Source organism: Anopheles coustani, chromosome 2 (genome assembly GCF_943734705.1).
Source record: "Anopheles coustani chromosome 2, idAnoCousDA_361_x.2, whole genome shotgun sequence".
NCBI classification, from domain to species: Eukaryota; Metazoa; Arthropoda; class Insecta; order Diptera; family Culicidae; genus Anopheles; species Anopheles coustani.
In genome coordinates, this window is record NC_071289.1 from 66,930,995 (window position 1) to 66,956,204 (window position 25,210).

At 43.6% G+C, this 25,210-nt stretch overlaps 1 protein-coding gene across 1 annotated transcript in view; it reads left to right on the forward strand.

Moving 5' to 3' along the window:
• LOC131267658 (uncharacterized) overlaps window positions 1-25,210 on the forward strand; it is a 49,256-nt gene that overhangs the window by 20,911 nt on the left and 3,135 nt on the right. Inside the window, exons 9-10 of the mRNA XM_058270587.1 lie at window positions 4,457-4,589; window positions 21,622-21,721. Of these exons, the coding sequence (XP_058126570.1) occupies window positions 4,457-4,589; window positions 21,622-21,721 (233 nt within the window). The remainder of the gene's footprint in view (window positions 1-4,456; window positions 4,590-21,621; window positions 21,722-25,210) is intronic.

The following is a 25,210-nucleotide window of genomic DNA, read 5'->3' on the forward strand; positions in this document are numbered from 1 at the left end:
CAAAGAGGTGGACACTTTTCCTCGAAGTAGAAACTACAAAGAATTATTTTTATTTGTTGAAAAGTATTGATAACAAAACGGTTGTTTTCCTGTAAATATTAATAAACTCATTTGGTTATTGAAACTGTCCCTTTTTACTTTCACGGTGTTTTAGCCGGGATATTGGTATTCTTTCAGTTAGTAAAATATAACATTTGACTCTTTAGTCAAAAAGCTGCAACAACATGTTAGATGATACTAACTTTAACTTGGTTTGCCAAAAACAAAGAAATTTGTTGATTGGTTCTTCGTGCCACAGTAAGATGTATTCTAAAATAAATCTTTTTTTTTAAATATATTTACACGAAAAACAACTTGGTCATGTATAGAAACTTGTACAAGAAACAAATGGTTTAACGTGGATCATAAAATATAAAGCTAAGGCATAGTGCGTTGCATTTACTTTTTTATTGTATATAGATTGGTCACATTTAGCGTTTGTAGATGCGCCATTCTTCAGGAAGAATCGAGTAAATCTGTCTGTTTTTGTGGAAATGTATATTGATTTCTTTTGTATATTCTTATTTTACGCCATGAGAATACCGGATACTACCCATGAATTCATTAAAATTATAAAAATTATTACTCTTAAAATCCTCCGCAGTTTCTAATGCAAGTATTTTTGTAGCATTTTTAAGACTCATTCGAAGATCGCTCATTTTTTTTTACAAAAAAAAACATTAAGAGAATAGTTTCTTAGTACTCCAATAGAAGGGTGTTTTGTTTGAACATCAATTTCTTCACTCAAGAGCATGTTTATTTTTTGGTACGAAATATAGTAAGTCTGAAAAAGTACGTCAGAACACAAAAGCAAGATCTTTTAAAATGCAGAAAAACGTTCGACCGCGTATGCGTATTTTATCCACTGTGCAAGGACATCTAACGAAGTCTCCGCTGTTCCTATCCTTCCGGCAATGTCATAAATTTCCCGAATTAGTCAATCTGTCCGCAAGAGATGCCTAACGGCAAAGCACGGTGAGACCGAGTGAACGTGAACCTGTTACGCGTCACACCGTTCACCAGCGTTTTTGGCAGTTTGTTTGGTTTCGATGGCGTTGCACTTCGGTGTGGTCTACTGCGAAGCGAAAGATTCATACCCCAATTTGGGGAAAACCGGAGAAAAGTAACAGTCTTGTGTTGCTCTCATTTTACCCGGCGTTTTTCCGCATACATTTCTCATACCGTGTGTCGTGCAATCGTTCGCTGGACGGGCGTTAATGGGTACAGTTTGTCTGTAGGAGGGTTTGCAAACGTGCAAAAGGGTGGGAGTTCGGTGCGCAGTGCAGTTCCCGGTCCCGAGTGCTATCCCCTCGTTCACCCACCGGCATATGCACACCCCGGACTGGAATGGACTGTCCATTTCCATCACCGAACGTGTCCGCAAACGCGGTCGTGGGCAGTTATTTATCGCCGCACATACATCAGCGGGCCGGACATCGATATCGACACCGAGTGTACCGTTCGTCGTCCCGGGCAACAGATCATTTTGCCGACCGCCGCCACGCTGCGTCCTTACGTATCCGATCGTTCGTCCCGATGCCACGATGCTGATGATGATGTTCCGCCTAACGCTGGATATGCGTGTTAATTTGATTACTGTGAAGGAAGAGTATTGAATTTAATCAAACAAATTAATCAAATATATTGTTTTTGCCGTGCGTTGTTTTTTTCGCATCTCACAAGCAATGTCTGATGGTTGAATTTCATTTTTGAATTGAATTTCCAGCTACACGCAACGGCGGTAGGGTTTATTTGACGAAGTGTAGCCCCCGGGTGACGTGAATGCAATGAAATGAACTGCATGGAACCGACTTTTCGGTTTGGGGGTGCATTCCTGTTGCGTTTGCCCGTTGCATTTCACCGAACCGACTGGTTTTTTTCACCCTCACGTGTAACCTACACCATGGAAGCGATTCGGATTAAATTAATATCGCAAAAAGATTCGCTCAACTCATCGATCATTTATGCTCCGATTGATTTGCACTGAGAGGTACATTTCATATATCCTTAATGATGTTTTTTGTTTGTTTTTGCTATGACTTTTTTACACCACAAAGTACCGTGTTTTCCATCACAATCAAGTGATGGACTGGACTGTTTAAATGACAATTCTTCACAATAAATCGTGTCTATTAAATGATGGACGAGGAATTATTATTTAAGCAACCAACATGTTTAGCAAATATTTTTTCTCGACGCTTGAAAAAAACAAAACGAAACTCGCGTTAGCCATTGCTCGGAAAGGGCCTGAATTAAATTAACATTAACTGTTGCAGTTTGAACTCTGAACTAATTGAATCGTGAACCACCAATGGCTCGCACTGAAAGTGATCATTCTGAGCCCTTGCGCTTCGGGCTCGTGGCGGGGCAAATATATACCGTGCATAAATGGTTGGGCAAAGCCCTAAAAAGCAATATGTCAACCCTGCCCCCGTCTCGAAACGGCGATGGTTTAGTTTTTCATAGCCAGCTCCAATGTTTGGCTTCCGGTTCCGGGACGCTTTCGCAGACGACGTCCCACGTGAAGTTCACTGTCAAACACGCCTATGCTAACTGGCGCTACCCATTCGCTTGCACACCGTGCCCTGGGTATCATGTGCGGGCTGGCTTAACGGAGGGGGGGGAGCGTATTGATATAACGAAACATTCATCTTCTATCCTATTTCACATATTATAACGTCCGATGTCTCGTTTTACATATAAATTATTTTAGCGTATGTACACAGCGGAAAGCAACAGGCTCGGAGCCAGCAGCAGAACGGGTGCCCCAGGCAGCAGCTTCATATGCCAACAAGTCCAAGCTACCCGGTGCCCAACCCATCCCTCGTTATTGAAGTTGCCCACCTGCCCAGCCCCATCATGCTCGTCTGGTGTTCGTCTTTTCGTGGCAAACCGTGTGCACAAGTCGGCTGCCTGTACGGAGCTGGTGGCTTCTCCGGTTCCGCCGTTCGGTCGCCAGGCAAAAGGGCTCGCCACCGAATCCCCAATCCCATTTGGATGGAGGATGATGGTGGTCTTGGTGTGAATTAAATTTGATACGATCCTATCAGAGCGAAAGAAGACTTAAAGAAAGGAACCATAGACATGCACGATGACGACAAGGGCAACGACGACGATGATGATGATGATGATGATGCCATCGTCGCCCCCTTGAAAGGACACACCGTATGCAGAACTATATTTGCCTTATGCTGCACACACATACACACCGAAATGTGCCCCCCTTCGGTGTTGTTGTCATCGGACAGTACCCCAGAAGTGAACTCGAACCCCGAGCCTCGGTTTGAATACAATTTGCAACTCATACTGGCTGGCCACCCCAACCGACCGCTCTGCAACAACCTGGAAACGAGAACGTAGATTTCGCCAAAAACGACACCGAACGGTGGCCGAATGACTTTGGAGTTTGTAATTTTATTTCGACCATCAACAAACGCAACGCCACGCGACGTTGCTTCGGCTCGGAACATCCACCGGGAGAAGGGAACTGCGTCGGTCGGTCAAAGATGAGTGGGAATGCGATTTGTCATAGTCATAATCGTTACATATTTTATTGTGTCCTCACCCGTGGCTGATGTTGAGTTGCGGGAAGCAATGGGATCGGACCTGTGCCGTATTCGTTAAGCTGAGTGCGAGTGCGGGAGCGTAAAAGTGTCATGATTTAGCATGAACACAATATTTTTCGGCGCAATTTAGTTAAAACCAGCAAACTCGTAGCCTTCCATGTGCCGGGATTTTATTGCCTTTTCACAGATAATTTAAAGTTCGGTCATTTGAACGAATAAACGTTGCGTTTACTATGGTACGTCAGAGCTGCATTAATGGTCCTTTTTTAAGGATACCGTAAAATAGAAGTCTTTAAAACGAACAAGGCTTTAAATGAAGCAATCGCAAATGTAACAAGTGACAATAGAAAAGTTCATCTGTATGGAATCGGAAGAAAAACACACATACAAGCACACGCATACGCACAAAAGAGCTGTAATTTGTCGAAATTTGCCAGAAATCCCCTCGATGATATAGGTTGAAACCTTTTAACCTATTACGTTACCAGGTTCACCGCTTCCAACTTGCTCCTCCGGCAACCTCTCCAAGTGATCTCGCGTTGGATTCATAATTTTCCCGGAAAACTTGTTGGTATCTTCTACTCTACTACGGCCTTAGCCTCAATCCCTCTCCAGGTCACACATACACATATAAAAGTGCGTGCGAAACTGTGTGCCACTGGTGGTTTCTATGGTTGGTGCGGGTTCGCTTCATGGGAGGGAAGTTCGCATAGATATTGAACGTTTCTGACACATGATTAATCTTGCTCCATCTTTTCCCACCGATCAGAAAGATACCGAACTCATGGGCCTTTGTTTTTCTTTCCTCTCTTCCCGCCTTTTTGTTTCTTCTACCCCTATCCACCATCCAGGCATGGAAGCCATCATGTCGGAGTTCTTCAACGACACCACGACCGCCTTCTACATCATCCTGGTGGTTTGGTTCGCCGATCAATACGATGCAGTTTGCTGTCATACAAGTGTCACAAAACGTCACTGGTTGAGGTAAGTGAAGGTGAAATGACGATTTTCTTCGGGCCTGGCTCCGGTGGCGTACGGTTTAATGCGATCCGATGCCCGCCGCACACACACACACACACACACACACACACACACACACACACACACAAACAGGAAGAAACATTGTGCCACCCCCCTGTGGCCTTGCCTTGTCGTCCAAAGCTTCACCGCTTTCGAAACGCACAGGCAGCTTTCCTTGCTTCGACTTTCCTTTCCTTTGCTGGCGGAAACTTTTTGCACGTGAAGTGCCCCGGCCAAAATTTGGTGCTTTTCCGTGGGCGCTTAGCATCCCCCTAATAGCCCGTGGGGAGTTGCTCCACCTTTTCCCCACGGTGCGCGAAGACGACGCCCGGTTCCGTGCACCGCGCTCCGTTTATCCCCGTGCCCTGGATTTTGTTCTCTTTCGTTGGCATATTTTATTCATATCTGTCATAATATTTTCATGTTATTTTTATCTCAACCAAACATTGGTTGTCTGTGTGTGTGTGTGTGCGCAAGGCGAAGCAAATGTTTAGAGTGGGTGATTATGAAGGGGATGGTCGATTACTTATCATCATCAGGCACGTCGTTATCTGTTTGTCAGATGCTATACAATTGAAGAAATACCATTTTGGATGAAGGAATTTCGAGATTTAATACAATACTCGTCTCACTGTGTAATGTTATTGATCAGCTTAGTTGCTGCTTCAGCTATTATAATTAATTAACCACTCCAGTAGCTTTATATATTTCGTTATCAGTTAGGGGTGGTGTTTTTTAAACATTTTATATAATACTTCCTGACTTTAATGTAAGGCATCGAAAATCAATGATGGAGAAAAGCGATTCATTAGTCATTTAATCGAAAGGCAGCGAGAATTATCAATTAAGTCCAATGCAGAATTACGAGGCAGGTTGCAAAAACTTCCACCGAACGTAAAACGAAAGCGACGGTCGCCAATTTACAAAGATTCTCGGTAATCAACTACCTTAACTCCCTTGGTTTTGACCGAGCTGCTGCCATGACGATTCAATCAGAGAAGAAGATTCGGGTTCGGGGAATCTTCTTCTCTAAGGGAATATAAGCGTTGGGTGCTGCAAGAAAAAAAAACTTATCGCACTTGGGGGTTGAATTGGTTGAACAATTTGACAGTTTAATCTGATTGTCATTTGTTCAAGCGCAACTTCCAGTGTTATGTAATAATCGGCTGGACCTTGGAGGCTTCGCTAGGGACAGCAATTTCTGTCCGATTGAAGGATTAACGTTTTATCTACGAAACTTTTGGTATAACACAAAAGTTCTTGGCCATCCTCTCGATTTGACATCAGATATATTTTGATGTTTGGATAAGAACTTGAGTTGATTTCAATTAAAATAATTTGACTATTATCATTTAAATAAAATCGATTGTTATTTTGGCGTAAACTTTCAGCATTTTATTTTATTTTCCATTAGCTAAATGGTTTGTATAATTATTTTGAACCGATAACCGAACCGTGATTGATTTCGTTCGCCGATTCTCATTCGCACTAACGTATGTTTAGCGACATCACATGTGTTTTGGTCATTATGGAAAAATATTTCTATAAAAGCTTTTCCACAGAAGGGACCATTTCTAACTGATGTGACCCATGTGTATCGTACACTTTATTTTTAAAGTGTCTTCTTGTCTTATGTTTATCTTAATTACCCGTCCTTGCTTGATCGAGTTGCTCTGGGAATAGACGGTCGTTGTCTATGGCAGTACGATAAGGTTTTCGGCGTATCGTCTGAGTAGTTTCCTCTTTTTGAGCTGTGTCATTTCTGTGATGGACGATGTACCAAAAGTGTAAACGATATGCTTTGGGCATTTTGCAAAAATAACGAAATAAAGTACACAGCATAAGCAAGGTGGTTCTGTTGTATTGAACATTTATTTTTGATATAAGCGGAAGGATGCATTAACTTAGCAAACAAACGTCGCCAATTCGTTATCGCGTTGTGTTATCGAGAAAAGGGTTTGTTACCTTTACCCATGAATATACACCACACGTCACGCATTCGCAAACCATTGCGAAATGAGTTTAAAATCCCGAGCCGGGGGCAGCCTGCTCCCTTCGTTGGATATATTTGTTCGACAATCATTCCACCCGAAGCCTGTTGCCAGGATGTAGCGACATTCGGCCTCAAAACCAAAGTGAATCCCCGCACGGGTCGGGTCTCCCTCAGAAACAGCTTCTCCCGCTTCTGTTTCTCTGGCTGTCTTCGATTTTCTTTGTGAAACCACTTACGAAAATCGAACGATTTCACTGTGCCAATATTGATTCTTCGCCGTGCGCGGATGCTGCCTTTAGATCTTCCCGGTTTTGAGTTGGCCTCTCGAAATTTTATTATTTGAACAAATATTGAACCTATCCATGCCACTTAGAACGTGCTCCAGTGACTCGTGTCATCTCGGTTGCGGCTGGCCCGGCGTGCCTGCAGAAACTCGTAGCTTATTACCTTTCTCCTTATTGTTTATCTTAACAGAGAATACCTCAAACGGTTGGCTGTTCGTGTCGTTTCCATTGCTTTTTGATTGCCGGATGTCTTGCTTCTTGTGAATCATAATCGTACCTTTATCGATTGTTTCTACGAGTTTCGAAACCGATGGCAAAGTTGAATTAAGTTGTAAAATTTTGGCTGGAGCTAAACGCCAAGATTGATCTGTTCGGTTGTCTTATTTATGTATGTATTTTATATTCTAGCGCACAGTCAGAGGCCTCATGAATTGATTTCGTATGTTGCCAATACGGTGTGATAGTCTACGCATTGCCTGTGAAATGTGACGAATCGATGAGATTGGAAGATCGAAAGATATTCCATTTCAAGTGCTCAGACGATGGTAGTTGATTAAAAACCGATAAACCATCTTTAAAAACCCCCCGCTTGTTGAACTCACAGAAGACAGTCAAGTAGAAGGGGCGCGATGTAATACAGCGTCGAACGTTGGTGGAAGGTTCGAGTTTTCCTGTCCACCCCTCCAACACCGGCCCTCCAGCCCGATTCGCCCATGGATCAATCAATCTTCTCCCGTTTGCACAGTGCGCGCCGAAAAACCGAGAGCAACAAAACAACAAACAACATTCGATCATCAAATGAAGCTCAACCGATGATGGTGTTCAAGCGGGTCAGCTGGGCACCGAGGGAGGCGGAAAAGTGGCGGTCCGTGACAAGTGCTTCGACAAAACTTCATCTTCGAATTTCGCCCGAGACCGAACGAAGCCTGCCAACTGTTGGGGTTGCGCACCCAGCACTCCTAGCGCATTGCCTCTGATTGCAGGCGGGGGTCGCTGGAGGGCCGGAAAATTGCCGGTTTTTCCAACCCACCGAAACGGGTTGTTGTTATCGAGGCACATAATTATGTGGCAAGGAAAAACAATCCAAATCCATTTTGCCGTCATCCATTTGGCCGATGGTGTTATTTTTGGGGAGCCATCGGTTTGGGTAGAGAGGGAAGGGAGGAGGGCAATCAGCTTCCGAGTCATTGAGTTCTTTCGATAGGGGGGAACCGATTTCCCGTTCGCTGTTTTGTTGGCAACCCGTTTTTCCCGTGCTATTTGATTTAGTTCCTAATGAGTTCGGCAACAGCGTCGTGTTGAAAGCACTCGAGCAGGGTTATCTTTTCGGTGGAAAGTATTTGGGGTGACGCGAAAGGAAAAATCGGTTTTCATCTTGTTTTTTATGCGAAAGGGAATTTGATATGTTTATAATATTCGACGGCTAAAAAAAACATGCGACACGCGTTTAAAAGTGACTCTATTATTTTTCCGGCTGTATTTCTCCATACTGCTGCAGCGATAACATCCTTCGTTCCTCCATGATTGTAAATTTGCGCACAATATTCCATATATACCAGCTCAACCTCAACAATGACGACGACGACGACGACAACGACGACTATGGCCTCTAATGACTGTTTCCTTCAAGTTCGGTAAACACTTCGGCGCTGGCTTCCCCAGCACCCTTCCCTCCCAACCCCACTGGTAATCCCCATTAATTTCATGTACTACGCGACGTCAAGGCGTCGCCAGCGCCAAACGGTGACTCCTCCGGGTGGTTTGCCTAGGCGTATAAGTGGCACCGCCTTTGCCGTCAATCATCAACACGGTCGGCGCCTCCCGGCCGACGGAACGTATCAAATTTTGCAACAGTTTAATTCGGGAAATCTATTAGGCCCTCTCCCCTTCCATCGCCGCCCTGGTTCGCGCGTATGTCGGTGTGCCTTTCACCGTGGCAGTGGGCCAAACGCTACCCTTCGGTTGTTTAACGATAATAAATTATCTATAGCCTACCACACCTATTTTGTTTTCCCGCCGCCTTTTCTTCAGCGGAGGCCTCTGGCTTAAAGTGAAATGGTTCGAGTGGAGGGAACGTGCAGGGATGGCTTACATGCTACGCCGTGAGCGAAGGCACGACGATAATGCTTCCCATGGAGCTGTTTGTTCGCAGCACGTGCAAATGCAAAGCCAGGAAACATGATTCTGCCCTGGAGGCTTGGTATGAATCCAGCGGTTGGCAATCACGGTTTGCTAGTCTGCGGAATAAATTATAAAATTTAATGATTAGGTTCAGTTCATCTACGCCAAACCCTCACCGCACATTGGCTAGAAAAAAAAAGTTAATTATCATACGACGATTATTTTTAACACTATTATCGAAAGGTGGCATTTTTGTTTTAATTGTACCAACTTTTTTTACATTGGACACCATTTCACCCTGCAGGTACCTTTATTTGCTCGCAGTTGTCTAGTCTGTGTAGTTATTCTGAATGAATATTCTCTGCGAAAATGAACTTTAATAAATTTTTGCTGTTAATAAGTCGTGTCTAATAGTCATTTTTATCGATATAGTCTTTTATTTATTTATTTTTTTTTAATGCTGTAACTTGATTTGTTTGCTCATATTCTAGTATTGTTTTTTTTTATTTTTACCCATTGCTAGCTTATAATTTTGTTAATTATTTTGCATAACTATGCATTTTTAGGCAGATATGTTCTTAAAGCAAAAAGAGCAAAAGTTTGATCACATACTAAATTCTAACATTGTCTAATAGATCAACAAACAAAGTATCACTACGAGGTAAACACAGATCCGTTAGGGGCAAAAATGGTTGCTTCAGAGACAAAAATGAACACACTATGTCGTAAACTATGAGACAAAAGTTGATCCGCTTCTTGGTTAAAAAAAGCAAGAACGGTTCAAAAGTCATGGACCGGTGTTTGCAAAATATTGGCCGCCCCTGGCTTGTTCCATGTTTATGACGCGAAGTTCGATCCTGTCACGAATTAACCAATAGAGACAAAAAAAGAAACAAAAAAAACACCTAAGCGTCCTTCATCGCGAACGGTATTTGCGGAAGCTCTCATAAAAATAACAATCGTAAAAAACGCCAAAACGGCTTTCCATGTATTCCACCCTCCCACACCCCCGCCACCCGAAAAGAGGGGTTTCGGGATTGGGGCCAACAAGCAAAACAAGGAAGGCAAGCTGTAAAAAAGGAAAGGGAACTAAGTTCGTTTGCTTTTTTTCTTCTTCTTGGGAGCCCGGTTTTCCTCCGGGGAGGTTCACAACTTCATCCCTCATTCACCCTACTCCACACCTCCCTCCCTCCCCCGTGGGACTTCCTCGCTCGACAGCGTTTACCGTCACCGCACAACACATACCGCAACCCCCCACCGGAACGATGGTGCGTTGTGGAATGGCATTACAATAAATTATGATTCGCTAATGCTCACTCATAATGGCGATGAATGTTTTTCCGATCGAAGCGAATCCATCCTTCTCTGTCCGTTTCGGGTACGGTTTTCCCCACTCGGGCCAACGTTTTTCGAGCACGTTATACCACGCGGCGGTTTAATGTGGTGTGTTGCACCTTCCGAGCAAACAAACAATCGGCCCGCAGCGGGGACGACATACAACCACGTCGGACCCATCCCTCGGGGCGGAGGGTGGGTGTGGGGGGGATGTAGGAAACGGTGAATAGGTGGGGTCGTTTAATTTTCTCGATGAAGCCGAAGAACAAACAGCGCATTACATTTTCACCCATGCGGAAGCGCGCGATCTTCGTTGCATGTGGAGCGTGTGGAAATTTGGGGAAAGTTAAACACGAGCGCGCACCGTCGACTTTTTTAGGCTCAGTTCCGTGAACCGTGTTCGCGTGTGTGTACCGTACCGTAGGAGGTGAGGTGAACCATTCGATGGGAAAACGGGCAAATGAAGTTATTAAAATGAGAATATGCAAACAGTTCGCCTGTTGAGCGCATTCGTGTGCATCCGTTTTCCGATTGGGGATTGGCCAGAAATGCAACAGTTGTACCACACCTTGCCATGCCAAAGAGGTCCAGCCGGTGAACATCGCTGCAATCGGTTGCTTTTCGATGCAAAGAAATGCCCGACAGGTGTGCCATTCCGCGTACTCCGTCTTCTATGACCGGCAGAGTGCTGGAAGATCTTCGATATAGGATAGGTACGCTGGTAGCATAATAAAAACCCACCAACCCCCCCACCAAGGGGAGGGGGCTTTTACTGACAAAGTATTTGAAGGCTCTGGCTAGCTAGCAGCATAAGCAAACAATGGTGCAGTTATTGTTACATTCGCGCACTGTCTGTCCGCTCTCACACAACCGTGCTGAGGAAGATCCTCCCCATATCCTTGTGGCATAACACAACCCGGCAGACTTTGAGTGCCTTTGAGGAAGCAGAATTTATGATATCCTTACACCTCGCTCCGCACTTCCCCAGCTGGGGGCTGGTGCCATTCAAAGCGGGTTTGCCGCTGAAAAGGACGCTCCGACGCTTTACCGAAACGAGAAAACAGGGCGTGGACCGGGTACGCACACGTGTTAGTTGTTGGCTCGTGAGCGTTGTAAAGGGAAGTGCCACCGCACGGTAGTCACATTCCGGTGTCCATCCGGAAGCTCCCTTTACCCCAAATTGTTCATTGGTTACATCCTTCCTCCTCTGATGGGGCGCTTTTCAATAGCGCTCCTACGACTCTGTAAGGGCAGCGGTGTAGAACACTTCTCATCCAGTAATGGAATGGAAAATAATTTACATCATTGCAAGAGCTTAATTATTTCAAACCAAGTTCAACTGATCTGTTCAATTTTATCTTCTATTTCTCTATGAAAATCATCATCGTGAAATTGATGCTAAAATGTTTCAATAATTGTTATACCAAATCGTGAAAGTAATTTTTTTTTTAAACGATGAGATAATAAATTAATTTAAACTCATTAACAAATTAATTTAAGCTCTAATAAATCTCAAGCTATGCTGAGAATCTTACGGTCGCTTTTAAACGAATGCTCTCAAATGGGTAACCGAATGGTCATCAAAAGGATAACTGAAGATTATTTAAATATGTTTTAAGAGCCTTTGTGTGGACGAATTGTAAAATATTTCAAAAATTACACGACTCACTGGCCTACGGAAAGTAGTCAAATAAATAGATCTTGAAAATTCTCTTGCACAATGAGGAATAGATTCTTATTGATCAATGTTAGTTAATGTTATTCAGATTAGCCAAATTACCGTAATAAAACTTCGGTATTTGATTACATACATTGCTTTGACTCCTCATGTTCGCAACTCCTGCTTTTCAGTAGGAAGACTGCTTGGCTTAGCAAATGGTGGATGGAAAAAGTCCGGTGTTGGAGAACTGCGGGGCCGTCGCGTCGTACGGTAGGAAGGGTTTTGCGTTTGTTGATATATAGCGAATGCACCGTAACGAACGAGCTGGGCTATTAACCGACATATTCATCCGGCTGCCATCGGTGCGGCACACTTTACGATTGGGCGATCCTTTCCTTCTCACGACGACGACGACGACGACGACGACGATGGTGACGATGGAATGACGCTATGAAGATATAAATTTATGGCAAATAATTATTGAACAACCCGAACGCAGTCTGGGCATGGGCCGCGTTGCCGGGTTCCGGCGCTTTGCTGCCTACTAGAATGCGTTAGGTAACGCGCACTCCTTTTCCGGCAACCTTTATTCGGGGGGCTTATAGCATTAACATAGTTATGCCATTAAAGAAAAACGAAGCGTTCAGCAGGAGTAGCGGTGGATAAATGGTGAAACACTACCGCTGCTGAAGTTATTGTTCAGTTTTCAGTGAACACATTTTTCCGCCGTCGCCGTTGCAAAGGCTTCCCAGCTACGGTGGCCAAATGGGAGGGAACAAAATGACGGGCTCGCCCGAAGCGCGAAAAGGGAAAAATTGCACATCGATAAGAATTAACTGCGACGTACAATTCAATTAAAATTTAAATGTGCATCGATCGAGGGCGAGTAAATTACATGCAATCTACATCAATTTTACTTTTACGCAACCGCGACCAAACGGTGGTGCGGATCACGCGAATTTTCACCAATATCCCAGAATTTAACCGAAGAATGTTGGTAAGTGAAGTTTTGTTGCCTTCCGGTCGCAGAAAGTCAGAAAAAATGAGGATAATTGCAGCAGCAAGTCAGCTCGCTTTCTATTTTTGTAGGTGTTCGCGATGCGTGCCATACCATCGGCTCGACCCGATGTGCTCTTCGAATAGTTCAATTAATGTCCCAATGAACATAGTTACAAACAATGAACGGCCCGTGGATGGTGCAGACATTAATAGTCCTGTCGGGATGGCCGAGTAAGGTAACGTGGGGCAACATGCCTCCGTTAACCGAAAAACTTTTTTCTCTGCTAATGAATGGATTCATTAAAATCATTCTAATTTTTCATAGTTGAATTCCTAAACATCCTACATAAATGTTTGAAAACTAAGAAAAACCACTTCAAACTTATCAATTTTTTGTTAAATAAGGTTTTCGAATGACCTTATGGTTTTGACTCTGTTGACAATAGTGGGGCAAGATGACTCGAACGGTCGGGCAGCACGCACCCCGACGTAAACATGGGGGCAAGACGACCCAAAACAAACAGGAGAAGGACTAAGGTTGCTTGTCTAAAGGTTAGTAAATGAAGAGGGACGAGTAAACACTCTGATATTGAACCCATATATCCCACATTGGTTTGAGTTTTGTAGTGTAGCATCCAAAACTATTTATTAAAACTGACGATTCATTGGGGTAATTCACCTATTGAATGTTGAATAAAGAACCTAATAATAATAAAAGTTAAATAATGAAAACACCGTTGAACACCACAAAAAATCTACCCAAATTTCGTATTAGGACCTATTAAATATTCCTCACTTTGATACTTGCAACACATGTTCAACACAAGACATATTTAAATCAACAATGCGTGGATGCGTGCACCCAACATTGACTTAAAGCCTGTCTCATAGTAAATCGAGCCAAAAAAAGCGCACTACTGTGGCGCCTCTAGTAGCGTCAGCCGAAAACTAATATTTTTAGTAGTATTAATGAATAGTAACAATGAAGTTGTGAAAGTTTCAGACCTGTACTATTGTTTTTCGCTAAATGGCGTATAATGGAAATTGAACGACCAAAAATAAATCCGCACAAAATACTATAGCACCAAGGCAACTGAGCAAATTGAATATACCGGGAACCCATTAAAATAAAAAACAAAAAAATGACAAGAATTTTTCTTTTGTACAGTTTTACATAAGGTTTGTTATAAAAATATGTTTTGACTTTTTACGTGTTCCCTGTTCTTTTAAATTCACGTATTTTTTTTCCCCCTGCATTAACGCCCATGGCGTGGAATGGGACACCGTTTTCGCAACCTCCGTTAACTTCCTCTTCCCAAGAACATCTGTAACTGTTTCACCACTTTGTTTAAGACGAAGTTTTGTGATTGCCCAGATTTTTTTTATGGAGTGAAACGCTGGGAAATTTGGTTTTGGTACCAAGTGATCTTATTGGCCCAGTACCACTCCAAGACAACCTTGGAATAATGGCAGGTCGAAAAATGGGCCAAAAAAAGTACGTGAATTTATAAGAACAGGGAACATGCAAAAAGTAAAAACCTATTTTTATAACAAACCTTATGTATAACTGTACAAAAGCAAAAATACTTTTAATTTTTCTTTGCTTTTATTATGGATTCCAAACCTTGTCAATCTGTCCACCGGCGCTCCAGTTATTTGTGCGGATTTATTTTGGGTAGTTCAATTTCCATTATACGGCATTTAGCGAAAAACAATAGTACAGATCTGAAACTTGCACAACTTGATTGTTACTATTCACTAATACTACTAAAAATATTAGTTTCTGGCGGACGCCACTAGAGGCGCCACAGTAGCGCGCTTTATTTGGCTCAATTTACTATGAGACAGGCTTTACTTGTGTTTTGATGGTGCATCATACCACATTTTTTACATTTTGAATACTAGGGCGTCTTTTTCAGTCTTTTATTTAAAATTTTGAGATTATTAAAACAGTTCAAGTTCCATAAGAATGCCTGGTTGATTGAAAATATACTATACTAGCTTGACGCCCCGGCGTTGCTCGGTGACGAAGGGATTGAGAAAAGAATTATGGTTTTATATTATACTTGAAAAATATGTTTGAATTTAATAGTTACAATAACGACATATTTAAAATGTTTGATATTTCATCAAATTCCCCTTGGTGTATAAACCTTAGGGTTACTATGTTGGATACACCTTAACATTTGTTTACATGCTTGTTTTGTTTGTGTTAGTAAAACTGAATTTAAATAGTAAAATTGAGATGATTTTATCAAAAACTAGCGATCAAACAAACCTTCAACAAAATCTGCAGTACTTAAACTTAATGTGTGCAAAGTTTCAGAAGCGACAGTTCAGCATTGGTCGAGTTTTTAGTGTACACAGAACTTCATACATAAAAAAGCTAAATCATGTAGTAGATAAATAGTAATTTTAACACTTGCAATACTTGCGTGGGTCTCATCCGAGACCGGACTTTCCCCTGTACGGGAGGACTGACTATCTAATATAAATATTACATAATTTAGTGTCAACTTGTATTTTCTTGTTTTTTTTTATGAGATGTTAATGACGTGCCACAAAATGCACGTAGGATGTACTAGATACGTTAATCAACACATTACATTATTTAATTTTGGGTTTAAATTGCTTAATTCAGCTAAAAACATGCCGGTACATCTTACTCCACCGGGGCATTTTGCCCCACTTTCCCCTATAGTTTAGCTCGACCCTTTCCCATTCGTTGGTCAAAAGTCATCGAAATTGAGTTCCGTTCGGAACCGTGCGCCCTTCGCCGTACCACGCCGACACCCTCCAAACTCCAGCGTCCAGATTGGATGGGCAAAAATTAAATTAAACTAGAAAATTAAGAGCATCCCATTTCCGGTGTATATAGTAGGGACGTGTGTGGTGTGATGTTATGGCATGCTCAATTGTTCGAATCATTTGTGGTACATGTCCGATTGTGTTTGTTTGCATCTCGCTCGCTTTTAACCCTCCAACTAACGCCCATTCATGCATGTGCAAAGTCTATTTCGCACCAGTCCTGCGGATCTTTTCCGGAGGTGTGTGAAACCGGATGCAGTATGTCCCCTTTGGCGGTCCGTTCGGTGAATAGAGTTGGTGTATAGAGTTCCGTACGTACGATTAGCATTGAATGAAATCCTGTCTACAACCGAGAGGACCGAAGGTCGAGTGGTCGATGTTTCTATTTGGATTATAATTTAGTGCGGTTGAAATGGCAAATGAATCGGTCCATCACACGCCAGCAGTGCGTGTCTGTGTGTGTGCGTGCGCCCATGGCTGGTATTTCCCGCTTTGCTTCCGTGACCTCCGGCTTCGTCGATTACGTGCTTTCTAGCTTTGGGAGTTTCTGGTCCGGACGCATCCGCCCCGACGTAATGTGTGTCGGGTCCATTTTCAAGACAGCCTCGAAGCCAGTCCTCTTGATCGGTTCCGCAGGGCACGTAGCATCTTTTGCCCACAGCGTCACACACAATTCATACAACCTGTCTTCGGTGCTGTCGTTGTTTGTGGATTCGCTCCATTACATCACAGACACCCTCCCGGAAAGGCTGGGCCGCACCCAGACCTGGTGCATTTATGTCAGCCAGTTCGTATGCTTTTGTTTCCTCGGTTCGTCCACGTTGCCAAACCGTGTCCCGTGCTCGGGAACCACTCAGGTGCTGTGTGGTACCATCGAATCTTGTCTTCTCTTGACGCGCCGGCGTCGGTGTCTCTGGGTCGGTTCATCGATGAGCTCGAGAGCCGTTTGATATGGTGTTCGGTGTATGTGATGATTGGATTAAGAGATTACATTTATATTAATTGGTTTTATCGTGCGCACAACTACCAACATCGGCACACCGGTTCGTGTGCGATGCCACTGGATATTGTCACGTTTCGGAACATTTAACTTACATAATCATGCCCAACCGGGTTCGATACGACCGCCGCCGCCAGCAAAGGGGGGTGAAGTCTTCATCTCCTTCGCCGGACAATCGGTCGCTCCGGCCACTCTCAGGGAGGTGGTTCTCTCGGTGAGAATTATGGCCGGAAAATTGCCTCGGCACCGGTTTCTTTTTGCATCGCCATACAGCGAGAGCCCTGGGCGGGCCATGTTTTAACGGTCACCGCGTTTCAACTAATGGCGCATAAAATGGTCAAACGAATCTTGCTATGCCACGGTGTGAGCATAAAAGGACCGTTTCGGGTACATTTTAATTGATCGCTCGTACTCCTTCGAGTTCTCCTGGGTGACTAAGTGGTTCGTAATGTCAGCGTGTGTGGCCTTCGGGCATTTTAATGACAACGATTCGTTCCCTTCACCAGATGGCATGTGGAGAAATTTCATGTGGACCGCCGTCGTAAATGGTTACCCCTGGTTTTGTTTCCTAAAAACACACTGTTTTCGCTTAATGCTAGACAAAATTAGTTTATTACTGAGAACACCACAATTCAGGTAACGGTTAAAGTGGAATATGATATTTGATAGACAAAGGTTTTTTATTTGGACAACATTTGCTCGTACGTTTGAAATTACGTTACGTTTGTGTAGGATTTAGGATTTAGCTTGCATCAACCAGAATCAGCTCAGCAAAATAATGCTTTTGCTCTTTTACTCGTCGACGAAACCATAGAAACTGTTACGCGTGATATTTTCTACCGATGAAATGTTTGCTAGCATCAATCAAATAATGTTATCCATTCAAAATTATCCTGATTTGGGTTTATATTGTTATTAGACAGATTCCCTTCAGGGAAATCTCACATCCAATTAAATCGGTAATTTGAATACGTATGTGTGGTACAAATGATGCAAATTTTATTCCTACTGTTGCCTCTACCGAAGCAAAATGGTATTTTTAATTTCCCAGCACTTGGCTAGCTTCCCATGTGCGACCTTTGTGCTCCATGTTGAACAAAATTCATGGAAATGATCAAATTTACGATCACAATGTGTGTGAGCTTTTTTCCTCGTCAGCTTTATTATGAGTGCAAGCCCAATTATTGCTAGATTTCGTCCGTAGCTCTAGTTAGGTTTCGCTACATATTGGATTGAGCTGGAAATATAAAAATTCAATGTATCGTTTGTCGGTGGATGGTAGAAAATACGTTTGTGTGGAATTCCATACAACCGGGGGGAGGGGGGAGATTGGAATGTACACGCTCATTTTGGTCGGGTTTCGGAGGTCCGCAAAGAATCCTTACCGGAAATTGGCACCGAATCCGATATTTAATTTTAATATTTTCCACTCTCATTGTCGTGGTCTCGTGGAACCGCGACGAAATACATTCGCTTCATGATAGCACCAGCAAGCGTCGGTTGAAATTTTGCGTGCATGAAATTGTTTAGATTCTCGTGTCTCTAACGGTGCCATTCTTGGAAAAAAATGGATGGTAAATATAGGGGTTGTTGTTTTCAAGCATAAATAGCAAAGTAAAAATGCGTGTATCTTTAACGCTTCCGCTCGTTGTCGAATTATTTGCAAACCGAACAGCTCATTACATATTGACATTTGTCGTTTTATCTGCGTTGAAGCAATTCGTTTTAATTTCTTCCATTTACAACGTTCCTTCAACCTGAAACCACCGTCCGTTCGTAGGATGAAGTGCTCATCAAAGCTCGCTTTTGATTTAAGCCATCGGAAAGGGAGGTTTAGGTACAGCCATCCCAACGGTGGTGTGGCTCCGCAGCCACGAGGCCACTATGCAATTAACCTTCCCACTGACCGAACTACCGAATTAGTGTCAATTATCATTCGCCCCACCGGGGGCGAAACTCCTACCGGTCGGTGTCGGACGATGGAATGCCGTCCCGTATGGCTGTGCTGTGTGTGTGTGTGTGTATGCTTGCATCACAGGAATCACAGGAGCTTCACCGGGGGAACACCCCCCAGAGATGACGGGTTCCGGCGCGGAAAAGTACTTCTTCAAACCCCCCGGATCGGGAGATGCATGTTCACATTCGGCACGAGCTTAGCAAGAGAGTATCTTTCCGATGTACGCTTTCCAATCGCATTTGGGAACAGCTTTGACCCAACGGTTCGGTCGAGCATGGTTTATGTTCGTCCTGTCCGCTCGTTGGAGCTGGCCTGGTGGGACGTTGTGGAAAAGCCCGTCTGATTAAGTATTCCAGAGGAGATTTCAGATTTTCAGCACCGCCTAATCCGATGAAAATCGTACCGGTTGGAGATTCGCTCGTAGAACGAGAAAATCTTGGCAAAGCCGTTGACGAAACACGTTCGACGTGCTTCGGGCGTGCCAGAGGAGAAGGAGGAGGTACTGGGTTCAGGAAAGGCTCAAGTTTCGCCTGGATGGCAGCAAGCAACAGGCTGCCTCACGCGCTTCTGCATTTGGAAACCCTTTTTGCACTATCACACGCCACAAAGGTGCACCGGAATGTCGTTAAGGTTCATTCGAAATCTGCATGAAAATGCTCTCGTCGAGCTTCAATGTGTGTGTGTATGCAAAAGACCAGAGCAGATGCAATGGGGCTTATCGGTGGAGACTGCAAAGGCATTTCAATGGCATTCTCCTCCCCTTCTGGTGTGACTTCTGACTCGTCTTTTTTCCCCCCCCCCCACTCGCATCCGCAACACGTGGAAGAAAGTGAGGCGAAGATAACCTCTGGCGGGACAAGCCGCTTTCAATCTACACTTACTTTCGTCCCATTTGGGCCGATCTTTGAAGTTGCCTTCCTTGGTGATCTTGTACCACTTCGGTACCGTTTCGTCGTTTTGGATGGCGACCATTTGCTTATTTGCTCCCCCCGCAGATCGCCGATTTGGTTTGTGACAATCTTGATATTTTACTTTCTACCTTGACAGCACAAAAGTGACACAATCCAGCGATTGTGGAAAAACTGGGCAAATGTTTTATCATGATTTTTGTCGAGATCCTTCCGGAAAGTGGCTTGATAAACGGATTCCTCCCCCAACCCAACTTGGGGCCGTTAAAATAGACCTCTACCTCTAGTGTAAACGATAACAACCATAAGACTCGACAGCACGCAGTGTTTTTTTTTTTTTTTGAAGCAAATAAAATATTTAAAGCAATCCTTTTTTTTCGTCCTTGCCTGGTGCGCTTCAAGGAAGGGATCAGTGTTGCGCAGAATTGAGGATCCATGTGATATGACATGAAATGCGTAAAAATAACGCAAACCGAATGAACCCTTTGGGTTAGTCTTCATCTTGAAACACGACGTTTTTTTCTTTTTTTGCGACTCTTATCCATTTTCTCGACCGCGGGGAACCTTTTGGAAAAACATATTTTCGTCACTCACGGTCACCGTCTTCATTGTCCGCACTTCTCTTTCCCTTTAGTTCCGAGACGTTATTTCTTGTTCCTTCGGCTTGTTTGTTTCGTTAGTATCAGTTCCCTTTATTTTCTGCCCACAAGCAATCTCGCTCCGTAGAGTGACATTAAAAATGCTCGACCCTTGGTTGTGAGATCATCAGCGCAAAAGGGCCGGATATGGGGATGGACGCCGATGGCAGATATGATGGCAGGACTGTTGACAGGCCAGAAAGACAACGGTTCGAAAAACGGCTCAATTGAAGAACCGTCGTCTGTATGTGTGTGCATGTATATGGTGTGCATTCCTTTTTCCCGAGCTCTTTGGCGGCGATTTCGGCCGTTGATAAAGATCATCCCATCGGGCCATCCCGTGCCTGGTAACGGGTCATGTCCGGTATAGTAGGGTGAAGGGTTTGTGGGGTGACCGGAGGTAGAGGGTCGCTGGAAATTGAATAAATTTTTGACCTAAATATAAAACGTACTCACGACCCCATCCACCGCCGCCGCCGCCGCTGAAGGACGACGACGGTTGTTCGTTCGATTAACCCTCTTCATAAAATTATGACCACTTATCCGCGCTTTATCGACAGGCCCTACTCCCGTCCGGTGAGACTCGGAGGTATGTCGACGGACCGAGCGGGGGCGAAAGGATATCAACGGCGAAATTGAGGAATTTGGATGGAGATTCTGGAAAAAGCTGGCGGAGATGTTGGCAAGCCGCAGCGTGACGCTTTGACGATTTCGACCGAAAGCGATCATCTTGGCGTTTCGCTGGAAATGGATCAAGTGAAACGGATCGATTGGAGGAGGGAGGGAGTTTTGCCACGAATGCCACAAGAAACCGGAACCGCCCGTCAATCGTGGCCCGGTCTCTTTGCTTGTGTCAATTTGCTTAACCGTTTTATTTCGACCACGACCACGCGTTGCCTTCCCAGGCTGGCAAGGAAACGAAAATGACACATGCGTATGATTTCACGAAAATGATGACGCGTGCTGATATTTTTGAAAAGAACCTTAATTTTGTCGGTTCTGCTTGATGGCAATTTTCACAATGTGAACAGCGATCAATGCAAGTACTATTAGCTCTTGACATTACCTATGTTTAAAACTTTAGCTGATTTCTTTCAATTTATTGTCAATATCAAGTGCTTGAATGTTTGATACTCGTGTATTACTTGGGATGTGAGACAACATTTTGATGATCCCCATAATAAAATGCTTAGCATACGAAATCAATCTATACTACTAAATACCGTCACATTACCTAACTTTGGTTTGCTAGAATTTTCACTTATATTCTTTTTTATACTCTATTCTTTTTAGATTCTTCTACTTGTACCACTTCTCATTCTACGCATACCACTACCGGTTCAATGGGCAGTACAGCAGCCTGGCGTTGGTTACATCTTGGTTGTTTATTCAGGTATGTATTACGTTGACTGGCATGAGTTCTAGAATGTTGTTTCTCTTAAAATAAATACATAGGGAAACATAAAAACTGTAGAAATCCCAAAACTGTATTCTCTGGAAAACTTAATCGACTTATTTTTTTCTAAAACCGTTGGTTTTATCGAATTCAATTAATTTTGTTAAAAATGATTGTACCAAAAACAGCTTGGCAGCCACACTGTTAAAACGTTGGCTGCCAAGCGTTTCTAGCACACTTTTTTAGTACAATCTTTTTTAACACGTTGACTGCCATTGCTATCATTTTTGATAGCCAGCTGTCATTAGTTCTAAAAAGTGTTTGCCCCATAAATGAATGAAAATGCAAGATGAAAATTATAGTATTATTTAATATCATTTCTTTGGGAAGCTAAGTTTTAGCTTAACCTTTGAAAACCATCGGTTTAACAAACGTTAAGGGGACGGGAAACTAAGCGTAATCGCTAGCGTAATCGTGGTATTCTGCTGGTCAATCTGTCAAAAAGAATTTTGGCTCACCTACCCTATAATCGCATGCGTAATCTTGTCAGAACGTAAACAAACGAATCAATAGTTCATTCATCCGTGATTAGTTATCAAATTTCTATGATTATTTAGCGTAGTTTTTGTATTTATTACAATAAACAACAAAAAAATAGCAGTAGCTTCAACAAATGTTGCCATTTTTACCAAATCGCAAAACATAAACAAACAAAGATGACGCTTGGCCTGAATATCGACGATACACGAGAGACCAGCGATTACGCTTCGTTTACCGTGCCCTTTATAGACAAATTTTATTAGAAAAGATTGTACTAAGAAACTGTGCTAAAAACGCTTGGCAGTCAACGTGTTAATATAATTTGTTTATAACACTTATTAACCAACGATTTTTGAAGGCTAAGCAAAAACTTAGCTTCCCAAAGAATTGATATAAAATATTACTATAGTTTTTATGTTGCATTTTCATTCATTTATGGGATAACAACTTTTTAGAACTAATGATAGCCATGGCAGTCAACGTGTTAAGAGAAGAAAACGTTTACGTAAATATTGCCTATTCATGGCTTGTCATTACAACTAGTTTTTAAAGTTGGCTCAAATTATTTTTATTATCTGAAATGAAATCTGCTAGAAATCCCAAGCAGGAAGTGTCATTTTAAAGTGAGATATATTTTTGAACGTTAAATTAGCAACAGCACCCTTCTCCGCCTGCTCCACCCCCGGTGCGGTTTGTGCACGTGAAAAGTCTAATTACGACACGTGAGCACACGGGACTTTGCCGTCGGAAAGGCAGGCGCTCATCGTAACCTAGCGCCCGGGAAAAGTTGTCAATGGCAGCCAGCGAGAGTCCGTGTAGGGGTTTCGTAAATGTTCAACAAAAACCCTCCCCCTGCACCATCGAAACCGGGGTGGTTTGGTTCACACGCGGCATCGGGGTACGGATTCCGATCGGTGCACGTGAGCTCTCTCCCTTGGAATGGACGTTTTGTAACGTGAATCGGACGAAAAGCGCTCATGAACCGGCTGCGTTAGATAATAATCCGACGGTTACAATCGTTTAGCACAACCGATTCGTGTTAGGGTTTTGGGGGCGAATGGAGGCGCCCAGTACGTCATGCGGTCACAGTCGAGTGGCGGGTAAAAGTTTTATGCGAATACAGTGACTCTAATGACTCCGGGTTAAGTGTTGGCTACGGATGTCCTGCTAATCACGTGTCCAAGAAATGTCACCCGTGTGCTGTTAGTTTTTTAAGGTTTCATCAAGTTTCAAACTTTTCATAATGAAAACGGCAATGAAAAGCGACGCAGTTGTGGAAGTCAAAGTTTTAATAGACTTTGGTGCGTCTAGCACATGTGTTTCATTTACCACATGCTTTTTTAATTCGAACTATTGATAATTGTACTGTTAGAAAATTCCTTCATCTACTTACATTGTTCGGAAGGCCACAAAGAAACAGTCCTACGACCAACAAACGTTACCCAACGCCCAGTGTTCGCCGTTCACCATTCGTGAGCCGTAGCTCACGATGTTTTGGACGGAACACTTACCTGAACAGTTCCAGCTACGCCATTTCGCATGCTGAATAATAGATAGGATTCGCATGTAGATAAACTTTTGCCCCCGATAAACGACCGGAGCCAAAGCACAGCGCAGGGACCTTCTGTCACGCCATGGCAGCGATCACCAGAAATGGTCACTCATTCATTAGCAATTAACAAGTTTCGGTATTTTATTTTATCGGAACGAAAAGGTCTGTCGTGCTTCGGTCCGCCGGTGTCCGGTTTATGCTGCGTGCGTGTGGTCGTCGTTTCAGGTGGAATATCGGTTTTGTTTAATTGAAACACTGTCAAGCTACGTTAATTGATCTCTAAGTGGCATAGTTGTACGTTTGCCCTTTCGGCTTTCATGGGCACAGTTAAATATTAACACCGTGGAATGTCTGCCCTCTTTTTCCCGTTCGCTTGCCTTCGCTTCAAAGATTAGGCAATCCTGAACGAATAAATAATTATGGCAATCTGATGTTGAGAATGTAAATGCTTGAGTCTGTGATGTCTTTTCGATAGGAGAGTCCTCCGCAGGCTCGTCAAAGAAAGAGAGAGAGAGAGAGAGGGTCTTACACTAAAGTCAACCGGTGTAACTTGCTCGAGTTTTGTAACTTTCTGCTATAGCACAAAATGCGAAACGCACGGGTGGTGCTAGGATTCGGGACCGGGGCTTTTGAGGATTATTGTCAAACGTTCGTCAGCATCTCCAGCCTCGGCCCTAAAAAGAGTCACACACACACACACACACACAGCCACAGCCAAGGTCGGGTTCGGTTGGCGGTACATTTTCAAAGAGAATTTACTTCTTTAATCCAATTAATTTTGGGAGCTTTCGACAGAAATAGATGCCTCGGTTGGTGGCGTTGTGTCCCCATGGCCCTGGAAAAGGGTGGAATTGGGCGTGTGCGTTTGGCAGGAGCAATAAGATTGGATGGCGATACCAGGCAGGCAATGGCTACGAGCTCTCGGTTTCGTGCGATTGTGTTATTTCATTTTACTTTTGCTGCCTGTTTTTAACTTCTGCCAAAGAAAAGCGAAATTGAAGATGAACGTGAAGCCGCGGGAAATTGAACTCCGGCGCGATGGATTGAAAAGAATGGGGAAAGTTGCCGCCACCATTAATCATAGGGTGGACGAATAATAAAAGTTGAAGTTTCATTCGTCGACGGGGGAGAGACCCTTTCCCCGGAGCGTATTCTTTTTTTTCCCCTCGCCACGTTAAGTATTTCTCCCCCCTCAGCCTTTGGACGGAGTGCAATGATGGCGGACACGATGAGGAAGTCTTCTCCCTAGAGCTTACGTTTACGCGCCATCGCTAAGAAGTTGATCGAACCGCCAGTTCCCTCCATCGGTGTGAGGTGATAATTCGCTTGAATGACGCCTGTTCTTTCCACTCTTGCGCTGCTGGAAAATGCAGCGCAAGTAAAGTGCAACGGTG